The sequence below is a fragment of the Engystomops pustulosus genome, chromosome 9 (genome assembly GCF_040894005.1).
Source record: "Engystomops pustulosus chromosome 9, aEngPut4.maternal, whole genome shotgun sequence".
Taxonomy (NCBI): Eukaryota; Metazoa; Chordata; class Amphibia; order Anura; family Leptodactylidae; genus Engystomops; species Engystomops pustulosus.
The window spans coordinates 108161081-108173259 of NC_092419.1; the positions used below are offsets into that span (position 1 = coordinate 108161081).

At 47.0% G+C, this 12179-nt stretch overlaps 1 protein-coding gene across 1 annotated transcript in view; it reads left to right on the forward strand.

Annotated features, from left to right (window-relative positions):
• Window positions 1–12179, forward strand: part of ABCA2 (ATP binding cassette subfamily A member 2) — a 78662-nt gene that overhangs the window by 34112 nt on the left and 32371 nt on the right. The window contains exons 6-11 of the mRNA XM_072125475.1: window positions 4753–4860; window positions 6695–6877; window positions 6966–7184; window positions 7477–7811; window positions 9479–9638; window positions 11986–12114. Coding sequence (XP_071981576.1) covers window positions 4753–4860; window positions 6695–6877; window positions 6966–7184; window positions 7477–7811; window positions 9479–9638; window positions 11986–12114 — 1134 coding nt within the window. The remainder of the gene's footprint in view (window positions 1–4752; window positions 4861–6694; window positions 6878–6965; window positions 7185–7476; window positions 7812–9478; window positions 9639–11985; window positions 12115–12179) is intronic.

Genomic DNA, 12179 nt, shown 5'->3' on the forward strand with positions numbered 1-12179 from the left:
CACTCCTCTCCAGAAATACTCTGCTCTTCTGTGACCCATCCTCTAGATCAGCACACTCCTCTCCAGAAATACTCTGTACATCTGTGACCCATCCTCTAGATCAGCACACTCCTCTCCAGAAATACTCTGCTCTTCTGTGACCCATCCTCTAGATCAGCACACTCCTCTCCAGAAATACTCTGTACATCTGTGACCCATCCTCTAGATCAGCACACTCCTCTCCAGAAATACTCTGTACATCTGTGACCCATCCTCTAGATCAGCACACTCCTCTCCAGAAATACTCTGCTCTTCTGTGACCCATCCTCTAGATCAGCACACTCCTCTCCAGAAATACTCTGTACATCTGTGACCCATCCTCTAGATCAGCACACTCCTCTCCAGAAATACTCTGCTCTTCTGTGACCCATCCTCTAGATCAGCACACTCCTCTCCAGAAATACTCTGCTCTTCTGTGACCCATCCTCTAGATCAGCGCACTCCTCTCCTGAAATACTCTGCTCTACTGTGACCCAGCCTCTAGATCAGCACACTCCTCTCCTGAAATACTCTGCTCTTCTGTGACCCATCCCCTAGATCAGCACACTCCTCTCCTGAAATACTCTGCTCTACTGTGACCCATCCTCCAGATCAGCACACTCCTCTCCAGAAATACTCTGTACATCTGTGTCCCAGCCTCTAGATCAGCACACTCCTCTCCTGAAATACTCTGTGCTTCTGTGACCCATCCCCTAGATCAGCACACTCCTCTCCAGAAATACTCTGCTCTTCTGTGACCCATCCTCTAGATCAGCACACTCCTCTCCTGAAATACTCTGTACATCTGTCACCCAGCCTCTAGATCAGCACACTCCTCTCCAGAAATACTCTGCTCTTCTGTGACCCAGCCTCTAGATCAGCACACTCCTCTCCTGAAATACTCTGTACATCTGTGTCCCAGCCTCTAGATCAGCACACTCCTCTCCTGAAATACTCTGCTCTTCTGTGACCCATCCTCTAGATCAGCACACTCCTCTCCAGAAATACTCTGTACATCTGTGACCCATCCTCTAGATCAGCACACTCCTCTCCTGAAATACTCTGCTCTTCTGTGACCCATCCTCTAGATCAGCACACTCCTCTCCTGAAATACTCTGTACATCTGTGACCCATCCTCTAGATCAGCACACTCCTCTCCTGAAATACTCTGCTCTACTGTGACCCATCCTCTAGATCAGCACACTCCTCTCCAGAAATACTCTGCTCTTCTGTGACCCATCCTCTAGATCAGCACACTCCTCTCCAGAAATACTCTGTACATCTGTGACCCATCCTCTAGATCAGCACACTCCTCTCCAGAAATACTCTGTACATCTGTGACCCATCCTCTAGATCAGCACACTCCTCTCCAGAAATACTCTGCTCTTCTGTGACCCATCCTCTAGATCAGCACACTCCTCTCCAGAAATACTCTGTACATCTGTGACCCATCCTCTAGATCAGCACACTCCTCTCCAGAAATACTCTGTACATCTGTGACCCATCCTCTAGATCAGCACACTCCTCTCCAGAAATACTCTGCTCTTCTGTGACCCATCCTCTAGATCAGCACACTCCTCTCCAGAAATACTCTGTACATCTGTGACCCATCCTCTAGATCAGCACACTCCTCTCCAGAAATACTCTGCTCTTCTGTGACCCATCCTCTAGATCAGCACACTCCTCTCCAGAAATACTCTGTACATCTGTGACCCATCCTCTAGATCAGCACACTCCTCTCCAGAAATACTCTGTACATCTGTGACCCATCCTCTAGATCAGCACACTCCTCTCCAGAAATACTCTGCTCTTCTGTGACCCATCCTCTAGATCAGCACACTCCTCTCCAGAAATACTCTGTACATCTGTGACCCATCCTCTAGATCAGCACACTCCTCTCCAGAAATACTCTGCTCTTCTGTGACCCATCCTCTAGATCAGCACACTCCTCTCCAGAAATACTCTGCTCTTCTGTGACCCATCCTCTAGATCAGCGCACTCCTCTCCTGAAATACTCTGCTCTACTGTGACCCAGCCTCTAGATCAGCACACTCCTCTCCTGAAATACTCTGCTCTTCTGTGACCCATCCCCTAGATCAGCACACTCCTCTCCTGAAATACTCTGCTCTACTGTGACCCATCCTCCAGATCAGCACACTCCTCTCCAGAAATACTCTGTACATCTGTGTCCCAGCCTCTAGATCAGCACACTCCTCTCCTGAAATACTCTGTGCTTCTGTGACCCATCCCCTAGATCAGCACACTCCTCTCCAGAAATACTCTGCTCTTCTGTGACCCATCCTCTAGATCAGCACACTCCTCTCCTGAAATACTCTGTACATCTGTCACCCAGCCTCTAGATCAGCACACTCCTCTCCAGAAATACTCTGCTCTTCTGTGACCCAGCCTCTAGATCAGCACACTCCTCTCCTGAAATACTCTGTACATCTGTGTCCCAGCCTCTAGATCAGCACACTCCTCTCCTGAAATACTCTGCTCTTCTGTGACCCATCCTCTAGATCAGCACACTCCTCTCCTGAAATACTCTGCTCTACTGTGACCCATCCTCTAGATCAGCACACTCCTCTCCAGAAATACTCTGTACATCTGTGACCCATCCTCTAGATCAGCACACTCCTCTCCAGAAATACTCTGTACATCTGTGACCCATCCTCTAGATCAGCACACTCCTCTCCTGAAATACTCTGCTCTTCTGTGACCCATCCTCTAGATCAGCACACTCCTCTCCTGAAATACTCTGTACATCTGTGACCCATCCTCTAGATCAGCACACTCCTCTCCTGAAATACTCTGCTCTACTGTGACCCATCCTCTAGATCAGCACACTCCTCTCCAGAAATACTCTGTACATCTGTGACCCATCCTCTAGATCAGCACACTCCTCTCCAGAAATACTCTGTACATCTGTGACCCATCCTCTAGATCAGCACACTCCTCTCCAGAAATACTCTGCTCTTCTGTGACCCATCCTCTAGATCAGCACACTCCTCTCCAGAAATACTCTGTACATCTGTGACCCATCCTCTAGATCAGCACACTCCTCTCCAGAAATACTCTGTACATCTGTGACCCATCCTCTAGATCAGCACACTCCTCTCCAGAAATACTCTGCTCTTCTGTGACCCATCCTCTAGATCAGCACACTCCTCTCCAGAAATACTCTGTACATCTGTGACCCATCCTCTAGATCAGCACACTCCTCTCCAGAAATACTCTGCTCTTCTGTGACCCATCCTCTAGATCAGCACACTCCTCTCCAGAAATACTCTGTACATCTGTGACCCATCCTCTAGATCAGCACACTCCTCTCCAGAAATACTCTGTACATCTGTGACCCATCCTCTAGATCAGCACACTCCTCTCCAGAAATACTCTGCTCTTCTGTGACCCATCCTCTAGATCAGCACACTCCTCTCCAGAAATACTCTGTACATCTGTGACCCATCCTCTAGATCAGCACACTCCTCTCCAGAAATACTCTGCTCTTCTGTGACCCATCCTCTAGATCAGCACACTCCTCTCCAGAAATACTCTGCTCTTCTGTGACCCATCCTCTAGATCAGCGCACTCCTCTCCTGAAATACTCTGCTCTACTGTGACCCAGCCTCTAGATCAGCACACTCCTCTCCTGAAATACTCTGCTCTTCTGTGACCCATCCCCTAGATCAGCACACTCCTCTCCTGAAATACTCTGCTCTACTGTGACCCATCCTCCAGATCAGCACACTCCTCTCCAGAAATACTCTGTACATCTGTGTCCCAGCCTCTAGATCAGCACACTCCTCTCCTGAAATACTCTGTGCTTCTGTGACCCATCCCCTAGATCAGCACACTCCTCTCCAGAAATACTCTGCTCTTCTGTGACCCATCCTCTAGATCAGCACACTCCTCTCCTGAAATACTCTGTACATCTGTCACCCAGCCTCTAGATCAGCACACTCCTCTCCAGAAATACTCTGCTCTTCTGTGACCCAGCCTCTAGATCAGCACACTCCTCTCCTGAAATACTCTGTACATCTGTGTCCCAGCCTCTAGATCAGCACACTCCTCTCCTGAAATACTCTGCTCTTCTGTGACCCATCCTCTAGATCAGCACACTCCTCTCCTGAAATACTCTGCTCTACTGTGACCCATCCTCTAGATCAGCACACTCCTCTCCAGAAATACTCTGTACATCTGTGACCCATCCTCTAGATCAGCACACTCCTCTCCAGAAATACTCTGTACATCTGTGACCCATCCTCTAGATCAGCACACTCCTCTCCTGAAATACTCTGCTCTTCTGTGACCCATCCTCTAGATCAGCACACTCCTCTCCTGAAATACTCTGTACATCTGTGACCCATCCTCTAGATCAGCACACTCCTCTCCTGAAATACTCTGCTCTACTGTGACCCATCCTCTAGATCAGCACACTCCTCTCCTGAAATACTCTGTGCTTCTGTGACCCATCCCCTAGATCAGCACACTCCTCTCCTGAAATACTCTGTACATCTGTGACCCATCCCCTAGATCAGCACACTCCTCTCCTGAAATACTGTGCTCTTCTGTCTTCTATCCTATTTTGTTTTGGTGTAATACCCTTCCCCTTCCACCACCTTAATCTCATCCCCTCTCTCCTTCTCCTGAAATACTTTGTGCTGCGGGAGATCGTGCTTAGTCAGTGATCTCCTTGACATTGCCCCATCTCATGTCTCCCACTTGTCTCCTCAGGTTTACCGCTTGCTCTTTAGCTCTCCTCACTTGTCGTCTGATGATTTGGCAGCTAAGAGCCCCTGGGACGCAGCCACATCAACGGGAGGACAGATCTTCAGTCTCCATGTGAGTGTTCTCCACTGCTACCCAGGGACAGGACCAGCTCCTCAGAAAGGGGGGAGCCGGGCCTATATGAACCTGGAGACCACCTGAAATGTGACATGCAGCAGCAGGACTGTGATATATGGATTTATATTGCAGGATTGTAGCTTCTCCAAGTGCACTGGTGTGCTCTTAGCTTGTTCTATTGAGCGGCTCTACATCCCCTCCACTTTGAGTGACTGATGCAGTATTTAAACATAAACTTGTTGCAGCTTTTACGGAGAGTAAAAGAGAGTAGAGGGGCTACTAAGCAGAGAGAGACATTCCCTCAGTGCACTTGGAGAAGTTACAGTCCTGGAATATAAGTCCATATATCACAGTACAGCTGCTACTAATAATATACATTACACATCTCTCCAGGGACAGTACATGACACTGGCTGCACAGAGCACAGCAGTGTGAGGTCTGATTACACATCTCTCCAGGGATACTACATAACACTGGCTGCAGAGAGCACAGAGCACAGCAGTGTGAGGTCTGATTACACATCTATCCAGAGACAATACATAACACTGGCTGCAGAGGGCACAAGGCACAGCAGTGTGAGGTCTGATTACACATCTCTCCAGAGACAATACATAACACTGGCTGCAGAGAGCACAGCAGTGTGAGGTCTGATTACACATCTCTCCGGGGACAATACATAACACTGGCTGCAGAGAGCACAGCAGTGTGAGGTATGATTACACATCTCTCCAGAAACAATACATAACACTGGCTGCAGAGAGCACAGCAGTGTGAGGTCTGACTACACATCTCTCCAGGGACAATACATAACACTGGCTGCAGAGAGCACAGCAGTGTGAGGACTGATTACACATCTCTCCAGACACAGTACATAACGCTGGCTGCAGAGAGCACAGAGCACAGCAGTGTGAGGTATAGTTACACATCTCTCCAGTGACAATACATAACACTGGCTGCAGAGAGCACAGAGCACAGCAGTGTGAGGTATAATTACACATCTCTCCAGAAACAATACATAACACTGGCTGCGGGGAGTACAGAGCACAGCAGTGTGAGGTCTGATTACACATCTCTCCAGGGACAATACATAACACTGGCTGCAGAATGCACAGAGCACAGCAGTGTGAGGACTGATTACACATCTCTCCAGACACAGTACATAACACTGGCTGCAGAGAGCACAGAGCACAGCAGTGTGAGGTATAGTTACACATCTCTCCAGGGACAATACATAACACTGGCTGCAGAGAGCACAGGGCACAGCAGTGTGAGGAATGATTACACATCTCTCCAGTGACAATACATAACACTGGCTGCAGAGAGCACAGAGCACAGCAGTGTGAGGTATAATTACACGTCTCTCCAGAAACAATACATAACACTGGCTGCGGGGAGTACAGAGCACAGCAGTGTGAGGTCTGATTACACATCTCTCCAGGGACAATACATAACACTGGCTGCAGAGAGCACAGCAGTGTGAGGTCTGATTACACATCTCTCCAGTGACAATACATAACACTGGCTGCAGAGAGCACAGAGCACAGCAGTGTGAGGTATAATTACACGTCTCTCCAGAAACAATACATAACACTGGCTGCGGGGAGTACAGAGCACAGCAGTGTGAGGTCTGATTACACATCTCTCCAGGGACAATACATAACACTGGCTGCGGGGAGTACAGAGCACAGCAGTGTGAGGTCTGATTACACATCTCTCCGGGGAGAAAACATAATATTGGCTGCAGTCTGCATGGTCCCTTTTTATAACTTTGTATTAAGCCAATATTTTCTGCATATTGCAAATTGTATCTCTGCTTCTCGTATTTCTGTAGGGAAATATTCTAGGCAAATGGAAGTCTTTCCAGGAAGGGTTAATTCACAAGGCTCTCCAGGATCCTCTGAAGTCTGGCCACAGATTGGCACTCCTGAGGCTTCTGACCCTTGCACTTGGCCTGGCCATCCCCAATGCCTCATCTGAAAGCTACGACCCTCAGGCAATGGTGAAGGAGCTGGAGGTACTGCTTATGTGCCGCCATCCTGACCACGCAGGATATGACCTCTCTTTCACCATAAGTTATTAAGGAGCATCTCTTTTTTTTTTAGGAAATTCTCTTCACTCCAAAAGAGCTGGAGTCCCTGACTTGTGAAGGGAGTCTGGACCAGCTCGGAAGTATCCTTGGCGTATCCGAAGTCAAGCGATCCTTGTTGACTTCCTATAAGAACATTGTATGTGCTGGCGGGGAGCCGGCTCGTATGGAACGTTTCCAAGAACTGGCATCAGAACTGAAGGAACAGGTGGATGTACACAAAACTGTCAGCCGGGTAAGTGTCCCTCATTACACCCACCATCTGTTATATGAGAGCTATAACCTAGAGCTCCAGCCTTGTACTATTGTGGAACTACACCTCCCAGTCAGCGGCCGTCCAAGCATGTTGGGAGTTGTAGTTTGGGTCCACTAAGGATCACTGCCCTTTGGATATCTGCAGCTAGAGATTTAGTAATTTTCTTAGGTCCTATAATGGATGATGATAAGAGCTCTTGAGCTTTAGTAAAGACTAAGAGAAGCAGAATATTAGGAGAGATGTAATGTTTGTGTAACCACAATGATTTCAGCTCCATCTCGACGAGGTTAACGCTACAGAAACCCAGCACCAACTGCGCTCTCTCCTGGAGGATCTGGTGCAAGTGGAGAAAATCCTTAAGGATGTGGATATACTTTCTGCTCTGGCCAAGCTGCTACCCAAAGGAGCCTGCGCTAGCAAAACCAACCCAACACCAGTAAACTCCACCAACTGGAACTTCAACACAACCAGCAATACCAACTCCACCGGAGAAGAAGAGGGGAGAGTCCAGGAGAGCGAGGCCGATGCAGAAAACCCCCGCAGCCAGTTCTCAGCCTTTGTTCAGCTTTGGGCCGGTCTGCAGCCCATCCTCTGTGGTATCAACCGGTCAGTATCCTGCACGCCACATCCATCATGTCCTCATGTATTACCAGTCATGCTAAACAAATCTTACCTGCACCTTCAGCCCGTGCTTATCTAGCTGATTGCTAGTATGAAAATCTGGGGCCTGTTCACCTAGTGGAATGGAGCGGCAGGGCAGTAGCTCAGAATGGTACGACGTTCATTAGCAGGAACTTCTCCAGCATTTAATTCTATATCCCAAGCATATCCAGCACATTTGGAACAGTCCCTTTAAGAATATTCCAATGCCTGCTCCGTCATTACCACATTCCTGGATATCATTGGGATCCCACTTATTGGTCATACTTTGTTTTTGGTCTGTGGAGACTCCTTAAAGGGGGTTTCCATCTTTTTTTATTGATGTCCTAGCCGTAGGACATCAGACCAGTGGCGGTGTGATGACCCCAACCAATTTGGTTCACTTGCCTCCTAGCCTGGACTAAACACAGAATTTGGAGTTGGCACCTGGTAACTGCAGCGCAGCGCCTCACCACTACTCAGTGAATGGCACTGTTTTCCCTACTCCATTCTGTGCACTGGAGGCAGCTAGAGTAAACTGCTTGGTGGGGTCAGAAGTGTTGGACCTCACAGATCTGATTTTGATGACTTCTCTTATTGGCTACTGCCCCCCTAACAAATCTCAAATTGATAAAGTTATGGGGCGTTATATAATGCCATCACCTTATCTTGTGTGATCTCAGCCCCACAGCTGTGCAGGAAGCTGCATATGGTAAGATTCATGTGAAAGTTGTTGTGCTGCCATTCCCTGCACCGCAGGTGATGATAGTATATCTTAGTCATTTGCCATCTCTTCAAGTAAATGTCAATCTGCAAACCTGCGAACCAAATGTTCATCCCCATATCATCTCCAATAGCATCAGCTAGATGCCAAGATTTAGACAAGTTGTCTGACATAGATCAGGCCCCATATTAAATTTAAAAAATATTATAAAAAAACTAATAGAAGCCAAAGAAAGATGAGAGGTAATGAAAGAGCAGGGACCGTGTATCTGGTGACTGAATGGTAGAGCCATAGACATTAACACGGTCGCTGTGGCTTTGCTGCTTCTTGTTTTGGGAAGGGCTACAAGAAAAGTGCCTGGAGCCTAGATGTCCGATATATGGAGGAACCAAATTGTTATAACATTGATAGGACCCAGCTTGGCCAAGACTATCCCTCCTCTTATGCTGAGTAACATTGTAGCAGACTTGGGCATCCTTCTCCTCATACAATAGGTGTCCTCTATGTTAAAGGACATCTACCACCAGGATGAAGGATTGTAAACCAAGCTCACTAATATACTGGTGTGTGCCCCCTCTGACAGGATCTGCTCTTCACTTTCGCTTTTTATGAACTGGTTTTCACAAAAAAGGCTTTAAAAATGATGCAAATGAGTTTGTGGGGCTTCAGGCTCCATAGGTGTTAATGGAGCCTTGAGCCCCTTAGGCTCATTTGCATAATTTTAAGTCCTTTGGTAGATTGGTGGTAGGTTTCCTTTAAATACAACTTTACAGTGAAGATTTATTGACTGTAACCTTTAAACATGTAGGAATGTGTCCTGTAATACAAAGCCACATATTCCCCACCCAAATCACAAAACCTGTATACCCATCACGCTGTCACCACTGAGCCTCATCTACTTGTATTCCAGAACCATTGAGCCAGAAGCCTTGAAACGAGGGAACATGAGCTCCTTGGGCTTCACCAGCAAAGAGCAGAGGAACCTGGGGCTTCTTGTGCACCTCATGACCAGCAACCCCAAAATCCTTTATTCCCCTGTGGGAACGGAAGTGGACAAAGTCATCCGCAAGGTGAGAGGATCGCTATGGGTCTTGGTTGTCTCTATAACATAAAGGATGAGGATAGGTTCATGGAGGCTAAAGTGCAGGGTTTGTTATACTTGCAGACATGTCATCCCAGGATGTGTAGGCCTCCTCCTCCTTCCTGTGGTTTGTCATCTGTGCACTTGACTTGTGTCTGGATTGACTGACAATTTACAGATGAGCATAACCACCCCTGGCCAATCATAACCACCCCTGGCCAATCATAGCCGCGGATTAGCTGGCAATACTGCAGTATGTCCGGGTCCAAGTACAGAACCCAAATGGAAACATAAGGTCCACTCTTCTCAATCGGGAGCCGATTAATACTGCCATGGGCTCTGGGCTGTATGAATATTATAGCCCCTACAAGTATGGAATCACTTCCTACATCTGGTACTAGATTCTAGCATCTTGAGGAATGGAGGATGTGTCCCTTCTGCTGCTTTCCGGACCTTTGGAGGACCTTCAAAGGTCCTGAAATGGCTCTTGTGTACATGTGTATTGAGAGCAGGAACAGATGTTTTAGGGTTTTATGGATGAAGGTCCTTTTCAGAATAAAATCTGGTGGGTGGTTTGGTCTCCGGGCTGCCGCCCAAACTGCCTACATTATAATCCACTGCTGGGTGAAATATATTTTGAGATCACCCTCTGGGGGGGGGAAGAAAATGAGATTGATGCTAATTTAAAAGGCGCTCCTGAGGATTGCACTAAACCCCTGAAGCGTCACACATTAAAGAAATGTCAATAATCCTGCCAGCAATTCACTAAAATTGTTAAGTTGGAAAAAAAAAATTTTTATTAGTCATATCATAGAGAAAGACAACTTACCTAAAATAGTCATCGCAATCCAAATACATCTTTTTAACCCTGTAACAGTTGTACTATATAAAAGTAGGAATCCAGAAATCACCAATCCTAAAGAAGTAATGAAGAACGTGTTAGGACGTCATTGAATTGTATGTGACCTCCTCGCGTCTTCGCACTATGCATTCCCATTTCTCAAGTCAGTGGGGAACATTTACTAAGGGTCCAAATCGCTTTTTTTCTCCGCCGGGTTTCCCGAACTTTTCTGTTTTGCGCTGAATTGCCCCGGGATTTTGGCACACGCGATCGGATTATGGTGCATCGGTGCCGGCTTTCACGCGACAGAAATCGGGGGCCGTGCCCAACGGAAAACCCGACGGATTCGGGAAAACCGTGGAATTTAAAAAACTAATTGTGTCGCAAAAACACTCACATGCACCGGGAATAGGTTGGTGAACTCCGGTGGACCTCGGCGCAGCAGCGACACCTGGTGGACATTGGGCGCACTACCTTGGTGAATCGCTGGAAGACCCGAATCCTCGTCGGAGAACGCGCCGTTGGATCGCGACAGGAGCGGGTAAGTAAATGACCCCCAGTGGGTTTAAATCTCTCTAGTGAACTCCCATTATATACCATCTAGTGTACTGGAACTTACACGGTACAGTGAGAATCTCATCATCAGTAACATGGTGATTGCTACATTTGTGCCATTTCTGAAAAAAAGTTTTTAGCTCTGACATTTGCTCTTCTACTGTACAATGTAATTTAGGTTACCAGGTAACACTCACTTGATTGTACTTTTACAGATTTATCTTGTAATCTATGATAAAGAATGGAGAGAGAGAATTCCTAACTAGGACAGACACTTCTTTTGTGACATCGCTCAATTTGGAATTACATATGAGTCTGTCCGGGGGATGCCAAATTCAGCTTGCAAATTGTTCAATGTTTATGTGACATTTATGTATTGTTGTATAACATGAAGACCTTTATTTATCCACCTGGAGAACAGGGAGCAAGTTTGTTCCCATAGCAGGAGATATCTTGGTATTTGGATAGAGAGACCATCATTCTTCATCATTTCCTCCAGCTCTGGTATCTCCAAGTAACGGGAAAAGTTTTGCTCTTTGTGGCATGTTGTGTCACGGTAACTGAATTGGAGACCTCCCGCTAGTTCTTTATCTGAATAATAAGAGGTATCATGTAGGCAGTCCAGAAAGCCTCACAATGGCGGCTACATTGTATCCCCTTAAGTGTGGAACATTTACTCCTCTCTTATCCATGGGTAACTGCACTTTATTTAGGGCAATTTGCAGGTGTTTACCTGCCCATATAAAATCAATCTGATTCGAACAAGACTTTCTCCAGCTGAGACATAAGCAATAGAATATTATCTGTGAATGCGGCTATTTTCACCTCATTTTACCTTCAAAGCCGGAGTCATTCTGTAACTTTTTGATGAGTGGTTACAAAGCCGTATGGAACAATAGAAGCGAAAGCAGACATTCATGTGACTCTTGTTTCCTTACAGGCCAATGAGACGTTTGCATTTGTGGGTAACGTAACACAATACGCCCGGATGTGGATGAACATCTCGGCGGAGATCCGCAGCCTGTTGGAGGATGGGATGCTGCAGCAGCGGATACAGCGGCTGCAAGAGGTGGGTGACAAGATGTCTTCTAGGGTCCTGATCCTTGTAGTAACAAGGGAGTGACATAAGAAGAT